The following is a 12,263-nucleotide window of genomic DNA, read 5'->3' on the forward strand; positions in this document are numbered from 1 at the left end:
TTATTTAGCAAAATAAAAAGCAAATGACAGGAAACCTACTAGATTTCTAGAGCAGAGTATAGAAGATCACGAGCAGTAAGCTTTTACAAAAAATAAATATCAAATATACAAATATTTATAAGGAACAGAGCAGAACTAAAATAGACATAATTGCCAGAAATAGTCTTGTGTAGTCAAACTATGGGCATACAAATACATAAAAACACATTGAAGAAATACCTTCCCGGAGGCACACAACTGATAAAAACAGTGGTAATTCCTTTCAGGATCTGTTATTTGCACTACACGAGAACGTTCCAAAAGGTAGGTTCTAATTGCAGCACCAGATATCCTACCATTTGCATCAAACTGGATCTCAACAAACTTTCCAAAACGGCTGCAAACAAGAAAAAAGAAACCTCAGAACAAACCAAGCATGGTAAATCAAAAAAAGCATATTACTAGAAATAAAAATACTACAGTATTTGGCAGGGCAAATGAGATATCACCTAACAACAGAAAACTACAAACTGAAAATAAGACATTTTTTGGTAATAAATAAAAAAGACAATTTATTAAGACAGAAAGGACACAAAGACGTGAAAGGATATCACCCACGGAATACAAAACAACCCCTTCTACCAACCTCATCCCCAATGCACACCTTCAACTCATCGACATAAAACATATTGATAACACCCCTTCAACTGAAATAGAAAAAGAAAAAGATACACAGAAACAAACGCCACAGGAAAGACCTCAACACAATACTAACAAAATCACAACAAACTCACTTCACTAGACTCTATAGTCCCACCAATCAACAAAACCAGCAGAAACTTCAGGATCAACAAGAAAGAAACTCCATCTAAAATCTTCTAAATTTTTCCTTGAACAAACTGCTGCTTCAGACTCTAGACTGGGAATAACCTTACTCCTCAAATTCCCTTTGTTTACTTTCTGTCATTTAAAGCAATACCAGGACCTTAAAGCACAAATTACAAAACCAAGAGACAAAAGTATCTGGCAACCAAAACAGTAGCAAGAGAGAGAGAGATGGAGGGGAGAGGACGAATTCAAGAAGCTGCAGTGACCTTGAGTTATCATTCCTAACTGTCTTTGCATTGCCAAATGCTTCCAAAAGTGGATTTGACTGGTAGCAAACAGAAAGAAAACCAATGTAAGTTAATTGCTGATCATATAATAATCCAAAAGATCAAAACAGAATAAGGAGTAAGATGAGAGTATCAACAAATATGAATGCCTCAAAAAATAAAAGGGCTTATTTTTGGTTGAACAAAAAATAAAAGGTCAAGTAACACAACTTTAACCAAGATATCAGTCCAAGATAAAGAGAAAATAACTAAAAACAAATTCTGGCTAAAATGGACCACACAAAAGAATGTAATATACATCTTGAATATACATGGATCACAAAGATGCCTTCTATGGGAATCCTTCATAGTTTTCAACGGTTTCCACCACAGGGTTGTAGTTTTTGTTGGGTTCTCTGGTCTGTGTTATATAATTGTCTTACTGGTGTATAAGGTTTCAAGTGTGGCTGTATGCATCTGGGATGCTTAATCCTATCCTTTCTTTAGACTATTTTAGTCTTTTTTTTTCTTTTTACTAAAATAACTTTTGTCTATTTTAGTCTATTTTAGTCTTTTGGATGAGGGAGACATATAGAGCTCCAAGGGGATTCAATTATCAGATTAGAGACGTGCAGCCTCTGAGTACAAGAAGATTGGTTCCAAGATCCACAAATTCAATAGCTTCTAATTGTGCTGATGTTCTAACGTGTAAATCTCACAAAACTTTATTTTGTTGCATCTTTTGTACATGTACAACAAAGCACTTATTTTTTGCTACAGCTGTGTCTGGTACGTTCGATAGTAAGGGGCAAGTAGTCACTTCATAACTTTCATGTTTTTTTCACTTTTTCATACAAGTTAACATGTGTCTTCTTTTGTTGCCAATTATTAAGAAAGAAATATTGAATATGAATCTAGGGCAAATCATACTTCAAGAACTTGTTGCTCAACAGTACGATCATCATCAGCAGCCCGGCCACCAACATATGTCAAATACTGCATGATTAGTTTCGTTGTCTCAGTTTTCCCTGCCCCACTTTCTCCACTGACCAGAATTGACTGGCTGCGAGACTCACTCACCATTGCCCTAAATTAAGAAAACAAACAAAAGCATGTTGAAAATTCCTCCAAACAAGAAACCATATATTCAAATATAACTCACCAGGTCCACACAAACCTTTGAACATAACACACCTGTATGCTGCATCAGCCACTGCAAAAACATGGGGACTTAACTCGCCTAACTGAGCTCCCTTGTATTGCAGCATCATATGTGCATTATATAGATGTGGAAGCTTAGTAAATGGATTAACTGCAATCAGGATGCTTCCCGTATATGTCTGTCAAGGTTATTAAAGGATGGTTTATGATGAGATGGAAAATCAACTTTGAGCCAAAAAACATCAATTACATACAAAATTTACCATGAACAAACTTTCCATCATGGTAATGTCAGCAGCATCTGATGGAGAATATGGACTTAATATGTGTATCATGAGTGATATTTTTAAGGCAGCAAGAGTGCTTTCAATTTGAAACCTCAACAGAAAAAAACTACAAGAATAAAATTCTTCCACTCAGAAGCATTGATGCACTATGTGGTTGATTATGGAAGGCGTAGAGATCATCTCTGACTGTCACAGTTTTACCAACCGTGGGCTAAGTGGTCAAGGGCATCCTGGTGCTAAATTAGGCTAAAAAACTAGGTGAAGTGAATCTCTTCTTTATGCTTGTATATCTGCACTAACACCCTTACCTTTAAACTGTACCCATTAAGTTGCCTATACAATCAGTCTCCAATGCAAAGGTAATTGAAGGGAGGAAAAAGAAACAAAGGAAATGCCATTGACTAGACCAGTCAAGCCAAACTGCATTGTGGTACAGAATCTTTGTTTTTTTTTTTTTTTTGAAGGATAAAAAGGAAATTTTATTAAATTGAAAATAAAAGCAGTACATCTCAAAATGATGGTTGTCAAGTTGACAAACCAAATACAGATCAGATCAAACTGTGAAAGAATCAAATTTACAAGGATTCAACTCCAGAGTACCCCAGAAACTCTCTAACAGATCAGATTTATTCACTTGGTCAAACTCTGGAAGGCTAAAAGCCCAAGCTGAAACCAGATTACCCACTCCTGCTATCAAATATTCAATGCTTTTTTCCTTGTCCTCAAAAACTATTCTGTTTCTTTCTTTCCAAATGGACCAGCATACTGTGAATGGGATACAGCTCCACAGGATTATAGCTTTCTTACTTCCTCTGATTTTCAGCCATTTGGAGAAAATCTCTGCTGGAACCAAAGGATGAAAGGCATTCTCTCCAAACAGGTAGAAGAAGAACTTCCAGACAAAATCTGCCACTCTACATGAGAAGAAGAGATGAAGAACTGTTTCTTCCTCCTGGTTGCACATATAACAGCAGTTTGCTAATTGTAAGCATCTGGATTTCAAGTGATCTGATGTTAGGATACTGTCATGCACCACCAAAGCATTGTAGAAAGGTCTAACTGAAAACCTTCCTTCTCTGCATTCTTTCCACCATATTCCATCTGTTTAGCTCTGGATATATTTGTATCTTGTAACTTTTCCAATAACAGAATACACTCCTCCACTTCTTGGTCCAACAACGGTCTTCTGAACTTCGGGTTCCAAATCAGTTGCCCCCCTCTCCACTCATAGCACTTATCAATGATTACTTGTTGATCAAAAAAAAATGATCACTTGTTGATTTGTCAGCTTGTAAAGTCTGGGACACACCAGACACAGTTTTCCCACCCCAAGCCACTCGCTTCCCAAAACCTTATCTAAGCCCTTCCCCACTTTAAACTTAACTAAAGTTCTAATGTCTTGATTAAATCTCATGATTTCCTTCCATACACTTATCCCATATGAGCTCCTCACCTCCCTTGACTCCCACCCAAACCTCACTACCCCATATTTCCCAACCACTACCCTCCTCCATAAATCCTCCCTCTCTCCCTCTTGCCCAAATCTCCACAGCCATTTCCCTAAAAGTGCTTTGTTGAATGATTTTACCCTTCTCACTCCCCCCTCCTTTGACCTACAGACCTTCTCCCACTTGACCAAATGAAACCTTTTGGTCCCCCACCCCCTCCCATAGAAAGTCCCTCTGAATTTTCCCAATTTTCAAATCCACTTCTTTGGGAACTCTTAAAAGGGAACTTTAATATTTTGCCTTTTATGTTTTTCCTTCTCTTTACAAGAATGGTCAAGAAACATCTTCAATCCATTTTATTCTCTTAGCTTTAATTTTTCATTAAAAAAAAAAAAAAGCATTCCTAACTTTTTTGGCTTTATGTCTTCATAATCTGCATGAGTCTTCATACAAACCAGTACATTGGAACATTATTTATGAAAAGAACAAGAAATACAAAAAAATAATAATTGGAATCAAAAAAACGAAAAACAAATACATAAAATACTGTTTAGGTTCTTATATTGCTCTGACAATGATGATTGAGTTGAACTAATGTTGAATGGATTCAATAACTTCTGCAGATGCCAATTCTTGGAATCACCTTTTCATTTAATGATGCAGATAGCCAAATACAAAAGCAAAGAAAGAAATCATGGAGAATTAAATCAGTTTTCCAAATCCTACACCAGTTTCAGAAAGCAAAATGATCTTGTATTGATGCAGTTTTTTATTTAATTTTCTAGCCATAGAGGTCTTCAGAACAGGATTCTATTTTTCAGAATTTTATTGTCATTTCAAATTTACTATTTACTATTTATGGTAACTTTAGGAGCTACTATTTATAGTAATTCATGCAAGTAATATTTATAGTAGATTTACGATTTATTATGTTTAGTAATTCTGGTGCCTTTAAATTAAGTTACATTTCAGTAGGATTTGGAAATAATTATTAAAGTTGTTTACATGTTAGAGTCCTTATTTAGATGTCCTAATGGGCTATCTTTGGGTCTGTCTTAGTTTTAAAGCAATTAGAAGTTTTAGATCAGATTCTGAATCCAAAATGGGGTATGTAAAGGGACATTCCAGTTTACAAGTTGAGTCTATACTCTATAAATAGAGCCATTGTAATTAGAATTTAAGAATAATTGATTTGAACAAATATAGTTTGGTTTGGTAATTTCTGGTTGTTGCCAGGATTTTTTTCCTTTTTCCCTCTGTCACCTATTTCTTCTTATAAGCATTAAGCAATCTGTCTCTTTGCTGCTTTCCCTAACAGCAAAACTTTTTTTCTTTTTTATGACACTAACAAATTTCTCCTTCTTTTTCTATGTTCTTGCTCATTCTTTGGTGGACAGCAAACTATCTACTTGTTTTAATACCATTAGTATTCACCCAAAGCCCCGCTTTCACCTCACAAAGGCCACCACCAAATCTTAAATTAGTAGGCCCCTACCCCATCCTACATCATTTAAATAATTCCATAATCCATAGTTTTATATGGTTTCATTGGTGCAAGAGTTCTGAAGATAAAGTTATTAAACCATAAACTTATCAAGAGTTGCAAGGGCACACCACTTAAACTACAAACTACCTAACAATTATCAGGGTTCATTAAGCTGTTTTTAGGTGGTGTTGAATTGTGGCAGCTATAGATATATTTCTACCAGAGCAGAAGGAAAGGACACGACAAGGTGGTTTGCAATCTCATAGAATCCTCGAAAATCATTTGAATTTAGAAAAATGGCATGGTATAACAGGACTCTCTTAGGCATGCAACCCACCTAGGAGACAGACGAGTGGACAAGAATTGAAGAGTTACGCAGCAGAGGAAATTCAAAGGCCAGTACAGTTTAAGTTGACAACTCGAGCTTTCTTCATCATGTATAGAAACATTTTTTTTCTTTATTTACCCTTTTTTCACATAGGTAACATCAAACTATATGCAACTTCAGTAGCCAGAGATGCATTCCCACCAGTCCCAAACAGCAGAAAAATCTATCATTTAGATGTAACAAGCAGCTATGAATTCAGCGGCAACAACTACAAAGTTCACTCCATACAAGTAAATGGAGGACGCTCACTTACATATATTTCGTTAAGTGAGTATCTTCTTGCGAGGTTGTAAAGAACTCCAGGTTCATTTAAATACGTTAATTTGGTCATGTCGTCAACTCCGCCATGGTCAGCATCTGGATCCCTCAATAATAATTTCTCACGAGAAATTGAAACCTGAAAAACGATTACAGCAAATGGCGTCCCCGTAACAATGAAAAATGGTGGGAAACAGACGGAAAGAGAAAGAGAAAATATAAACGAACACAATGAATACAAAGGTAAAAAACAAAAGAAAAGAGAAGAAGAAAAATAAACTCACCTTCTTCCCCGACGATGTGACAACTTGAACTAGTTTTCCAGAAGCGTCAACTACTTCGGCCGGCAACCAGGCAGAGTCTCTGTCTTGTACCCATACCCTGTAGCCCTTGCGGAGATTCATTTTCGCTTCCCGATAATGGTTAGCGAAGATAGAGTCTGATAAATCCTATGATTTCTGCATAAGCAAAGATCGAATCGAAGTGTGCAATATGCATAGAAGGTCAATGACTGAACTGAAAAAAGCCCTAGAAAGCCTAAGGCCAAGATTGAGTGAACACAGAAGCTCTTACGGGTATACCTGGTGCTAATTCGACTTCCCGCCCTAAACGATGGTGTAGGATAGTCAAATTGACGACATCTCCGGTCTTTTTTTTTCACATATCGTACTCACCACGTCAACCAATACCCAGAAGCTCTTACTCTACTTAATAGTTAATACTAACTTTTGTTACATTTAATAACCAAGTTGCCTTCCTGTTAGAGGAGGTATTAAGAGTCGTGTGCTTTGTCACGCGGTAACTACTAGTCATCGACTCATCTCTTCAAATTTAACTCAAATGGTTCGACTAAGATGGTGGAAAGACGAAAATGCCCCTACCGTTTTAAATTGACGCAGTGAGTAAAAAATCTAGTTAAGTTTGGTGATAAACACGATGAACGGATGCCCCAACCCCAAGGTGGCTGATCTGGGATTGGGATCCCTCAAACCAGAGAATCTATCATTTTCCTGTTTCAACATACCTTTGAAGTAAGAATAAAGTATGGGAATCTACATAGTTGTCTAATGATCATCGGAAGCCATCAATCATCACCGTCCAATTGGCGACAAAGTGTTTTATAACACGCCAAAATAAACGCCCTTGATGATCTCCACGTAATACACTTAGTATTAGTGACTTTCGCGAGTTGGGATCCGTTCCAATATGATCCGACACCGCACATCTTAAGGCGAGACTGAAATCACCATGAGACCGGACCCATCATATGTATGAGACGAGTGGTGTCAGTTTCATATTATGCCATGTCCAGCGATGAAAATAAATGCATGGTCCCATACTCTCATTTGTAGTTTTCGAGTTATTCATAAGGTTGTGTTTAGTTGCAACCAAAATGTAAATATGTAAATTATATATTTACCTTTTTTTTTTATTCGTGAATGTAAATATGGTTCATATTTCAAATCGTTTTTGTATTCATGTTGTTTGTTTGAAATCGGTGTAATGTGTGGATCCATTATTAAATGCTTAAACTATCTTATGTTTGAAAGCCTTAATTAGGATTGTTCATGGGTTGGGTTGGGTCGGTTTATTGATGTTTTTCCAATCGATTCAACCTGATTGGGTTACTTGAGATTGAAACCGAAACCAGCTTGATCGGTTTAAGTCGATTTTGGCTCTATTTAGTGGTGACTTAGTTGTTGTTCAAGTGTTCATTTTTTTATCTATATTTTCAAATGAAACCAACATTTCCTTAATGTTTTGTGGCCCATCCATGGATCCAATTGTGGAGGGAGCAAAGTTTGAGAGTACTATTTGCCAATACACTATAGAGATGAGAGATATATAGTGTAATTAAGTAGGTTGTAACTACTAACAAGTAACTAACTACTAAGTCGATTTATGATTTTTTATAATCCAAAATCGACCGGTGCTGAAGAAAACCCGGGCGACTTGGGTTGAGTCGGTCCAGGTTGGTCGGGTTGGGTATTCTTATGAACAGCCCTAGCCTTAACTTTAGTCAAAAAGTTAATTATCAAAAGAACACAAAATTGTATCCAAAAAATAGATACGGTAATGTTCTCTTATCATAGTACAAAAGTGTCAAAAAATACAAGTTTACTTTGATAATCATTTTTTTTACATACCAAATAAATGCAAACTAGGGTACATAAATACCCCAAATTGGCATTTGTATCGCAAATAAAAGAGCATCCATTTGAAATAAGTACAAATACAAATATATGGAGTGCAAAATCTTGTATTTTTGTATTATTTTATATGTATTTATACAGTGCACATTTTGTATTATTTGTGTTTCTACTCCTTTCAAATTGAACTTCAAAAAATATATATGTACCAATTTCCATGGTTTTCAAACAAAATTGGACCGGACGGTTGGACTGGAAAAACAGGGAACCGGTCCATTTCCCCCCAAACCCGCTTTTTTCCCATATGGAGTGCAAAATCTTGTGTTTTTGTATTATTTTATATGTATTTATACAGTACATATTTTGCATTATTTGTGTTTCTACTCCTTCCAAACTGAACTTAAAAAAAATATATGTACCAATTTCCATGGTTTTCAAACAAAATCGGACTAGACGGTTAGACTGGAAAAACCGGGAACTGGTCCATTTTCCCCCAAACCCGCTTTTTTCCCCAAAACCATTGATTTTCGTCAACAAACTACTGAATCGGCCCGTTAACTGTTTGAACCATCCGAACCGTTTTAACCGTTTTTCAAAATTTTTATTATTTATTTATTTTTTTCAAAACGGGTCAGCCATTCGGGTCAGACGGTCGAACCGTCCGGACCCCTGACCGATTCAGTTTTAAAAACCATGCCAATTTCAGAGTTTTAAATAAAATGTTATTCGAATTTGCCCGCCATTTCACCCGCCTTGCATTACGTTGCACGTTGTTTAGTCTAGCTGCATAAGATGTGTAGAAAAATAATCTCTAAATTATTCACGTTTTGTAAACAACGGTAACAATACAAGTTAATAACGTGTCATTAAATTTAATTTTTCTGGCATGCATCAATAACAGATTAAGTATAGGTAACATGCCATAAAGTAATACTTGCTTTGAAATTGTGTTTGACTTGGAACTAGCATATAAAATTTAAAGGTTCGCTTGGTTCGTGGGAATAGGGGGTATGGACACAACTGTTTGGTTGGATGAAATTAGAATTTTGTTTTTATTATCTTTTTCCTTCATTGGGAATGAAATCTATTATACCTTTATTTTAATTCTAATTTGAGTTTCTGTCTGAATCAAACAGACTATGGTAATAGACCATTCTAATTCTAATTTCAATGAATTTTGATTCTAATTCCAATTTCAGTTCCAACTACGAATTAGACAAACCCTCATTTGATTTCATTTTATTTCATTATTGATTCCAATTCCAACTCCCACTATTAACTGATTCCAGTTCCAGTTCCATAACTTCTTACACACACAGAGGAATCATTTAGAATCTGGCATATCATAATGAATTTTGGTACATATGCATATCATGTAGGGCTGTCAACGGTATTTCAAATGCCCAATCTATCTATTCCAATGCGAGTGTTAAAACCTGATTCTATTTAATATTAGAATTGGATTGATATGTAGTTGAATCGGACTCAAATCCGATCTTATTATAGCCCTAATAGCACGTTTGTTGTTTTCTCATCTTTTATTATTATTATTTTTTTCTCTTCCTCCTGCACTCTCCCTAACTTAACACTGTTGAATACCATTCTCTAATGTCACAGCTGCACGGGACTTCAACAAACGATTCAATCAAGTAGTGGTCCCTGAAAATGACAAGATGTGCTTCTGCCTTCTTGACCGTTGGGATTGTGCCGAGGAGAATCACGACAAGACCAAGACCTGATGACCACTCTCGATATAACCAAATAGTTCGTTTACTCATACTTGCATTAGTTTGAGTGTAAAGTTATAAATGCTAAATCAGAATAAACAGGCATAATGTTAGAAAATTTACGATCAATCAAATGGTGTCATCAAAGTGGGATGAAATCCAAGTGATATTCATCAAATTTCACCGTCAAATCCTGTCCAAAAATGCTAAATCAGAATAAACAGGCACGATGTTAGAAATTTTACGATCAATCAACTGGTGTCATCAAAGTGGGATGAAATCCAAGTGATATTCATCAAATTTCACCGTCTAATCCTGTCCAAAAAAAAGGAGTGTTGTTGGTCAAAGCTCCTTTGAAAGCATGCTTTCCCCGCAGTATAGATCTTAATAAAAAAGTATATATATATATATATGGATTAGTTGCACTTGATGGGCCAATGATGGCTGTTTTAAGGGTTGTTCAACCAGTAGTAATGCCCCTATATCAGTCATGTGACTGTAGTGGTGTAGGAGATGTAACGAGAGCAAGGATTAACTGAATGTGATGGCTGTAGAGGGAGCCGTGGAATCACTGAAAAGGTTTGTGTCAGTAATAAAATACATGAGGCTTATACCTTTTGCAGTGGGGCCGAGAATTTATTATAAGTAGTTTGTCATTGGTTCCATAGCCCGCTAAATAACCATCATGTTCAACTAATATGAATTTTATATATGGTTGATGTGGAGTGCTATTTTTAGTTAAAAAAACCATTAACACAGCTATCAATTTCCCCGCTTGAGAGGACTTTCAATATATGGCTCCTAACACTCCAAGTTGAATCTATTAGGAGTGGCTTATGGAACATAGGTGCTAAACCACCGTGGCTTAGAGAATAATAAAATGTTCGTCTAAACGCAAAATGTCCCTAAAAGGGCTCTAAGTAGGCCTATCAATGATATCTAACTAAAATATCATAGATACCAGGTCGAGATACTATCAATTGGATTCAAATTTTGCAATTTGCATTGGATTAATAATTAATCCATTTATACTATAATATTTATTAATTTAATATATAAAATTTACATAATTATATTTAAATTTTTAAAAATATATATTTTTATATATTATATTATCTACAAAGTTATGCGAATTCAGTATTCTATACATAGGTTACTTTGTTATATATAAAGTTATGAAGTAATTATTTATTAATTTTTATATTTAAAAAAAAAATAAAAACAGATTAAAACTGAATCCAATCTGGATTTATTATGATTCAAATTCAAATCCCATGTCTTATAATTCAATTACCTATCATGCCCATCATTGATTTGGGATGCCTTTGGCATTACTTATTTTAAGGACTTATCTCCCTTTTTAAGTTAAAATATGGGTATGAACATCAAATTTTTAACTGAAATTTGAAATAAATTATTAAAATAAGAAGTGTCAAATGCAACCTACACGAATAAAATGACAATCAAACGGACAGATTGGTAAATTGGAGCCATAGAGTGGGTATATGTATGGTGGAGCAATAAATAAAACTATCGAGCTTCATCTTAATTTCCTTTTTTTTCTTTTTTCCAACAGCATCATTTGTACATACTCGATGAATATACCGTATTCGATTGGCTCTTATCAAGTGATGTAGTGTTTCTTCTCTGGGTACGCCTCCGAAAAGAAATGATACGCTTCCTGCATTCCTCCATATCCTATTAACAACAGCCAGCTCTTTCTTTTTCCTTTCTGGAAGGGTTTCCTGCACAACAAGTGAATAGGCTTTTCTCGTTTGGATCGTTAAGCAAGCAAATAAACTTACTAACAACAAAATGCTCCCAAGGATGCAGAAGTAGACAAAAGTTAATCTGTCGGTGACAGTAGAAATTGTTGTAGAATTGGCGATTAGTTTATTGGAGTTGAGGTGCCAATCGAAAGGATGACCTCATGGACGCTTGAGTGTAAACTTAGACAAGTCCAGGTGTTAGTATTGCAGTTTACGGAAGCGTATATTGTATCAAGCCACTTCGGATTGTCAGCGTTCGTATTCAAAGAAAAGGAAGAATACAAATAAGAAAAGGGGGAAGGGGAAGCAAAACTCAACAGTACCTACACGTTCCTCTTCCAGCAATCTCAACCTATGGCAGAGCAACTGATCAAGAGATTAAGGTTGCAATATCTCTTACCCACGTCTCACTTATATTGAGAAAATATTATCATTCACGGGGATATATTTCCGATGTACAACTATAATATGTCATATGGGTATGGGTAGGATTTTTGTGGACGGAAAATCTGAATT

At 35.6% G+C, this 12,263-nt stretch overlaps 1 protein-coding gene across 6 annotated transcripts in view; it reads right to left on the reverse strand.

Annotated features, from left to right (window-relative positions):
* The window catches only part of XI-I (myosin), a 79,710-nt gene extending 72,803 nt beyond the window's left edge, over positions 1 to 6,907 (reverse strand). For 3 of the 6 annotated variants that reach the window (XR_016103204.1, XR_016103203.1, XM_088957451.1), the window contains exons 1-7: positions 6,683 to 6,904; positions 6,386 to 6,559; positions 6,097 to 6,240; positions 2,268 to 2,413; positions 2,004 to 2,160; positions 1,074 to 1,132; positions 220 to 376 (exon numbers count right to left, since the gene is read on the reverse strand). Coding sequence is in view for 4 of the 6 variants with exons in the window: in XM_088957451.1 (XP_088813577.1) it covers positions 220 to 376; positions 1,074 to 1,132; positions 2,004 to 2,160; positions 2,268 to 2,413; positions 6,097 to 6,240; positions 6,386 to 6,505 (783 nt within the window). In the remaining 2 variants the exon portion in view is untranslated. Of the gene's footprint in view, positions 1 to 219; positions 377 to 1,073; positions 1,133 to 2,003; positions 2,161 to 2,250; positions 2,414 to 6,096; positions 6,241 to 6,385 lie in introns of all 6 variants that reach the window. The other 3 variants (XM_088957453.1, XM_088957454.1, XM_088957452.1) reach the window with 3 other exon arrangements.
* Positions 6,908 to 12,263: the final 5,356 nt, after the last annotated feature.

This window comes from Nelumbo lutea, chromosome 8, assembly GCF_056320005.1.
Source record: "Nelumbo lutea isolate HS-2025 chromosome 8, American lotus-T2T, whole genome shotgun sequence".
In the NCBI taxonomy this organism is placed as follows: domain Eukaryota; kingdom Viridiplantae; phylum Streptophyta; class Magnoliopsida; order Proteales; family Nelumbonaceae; genus Nelumbo; species Nelumbo lutea.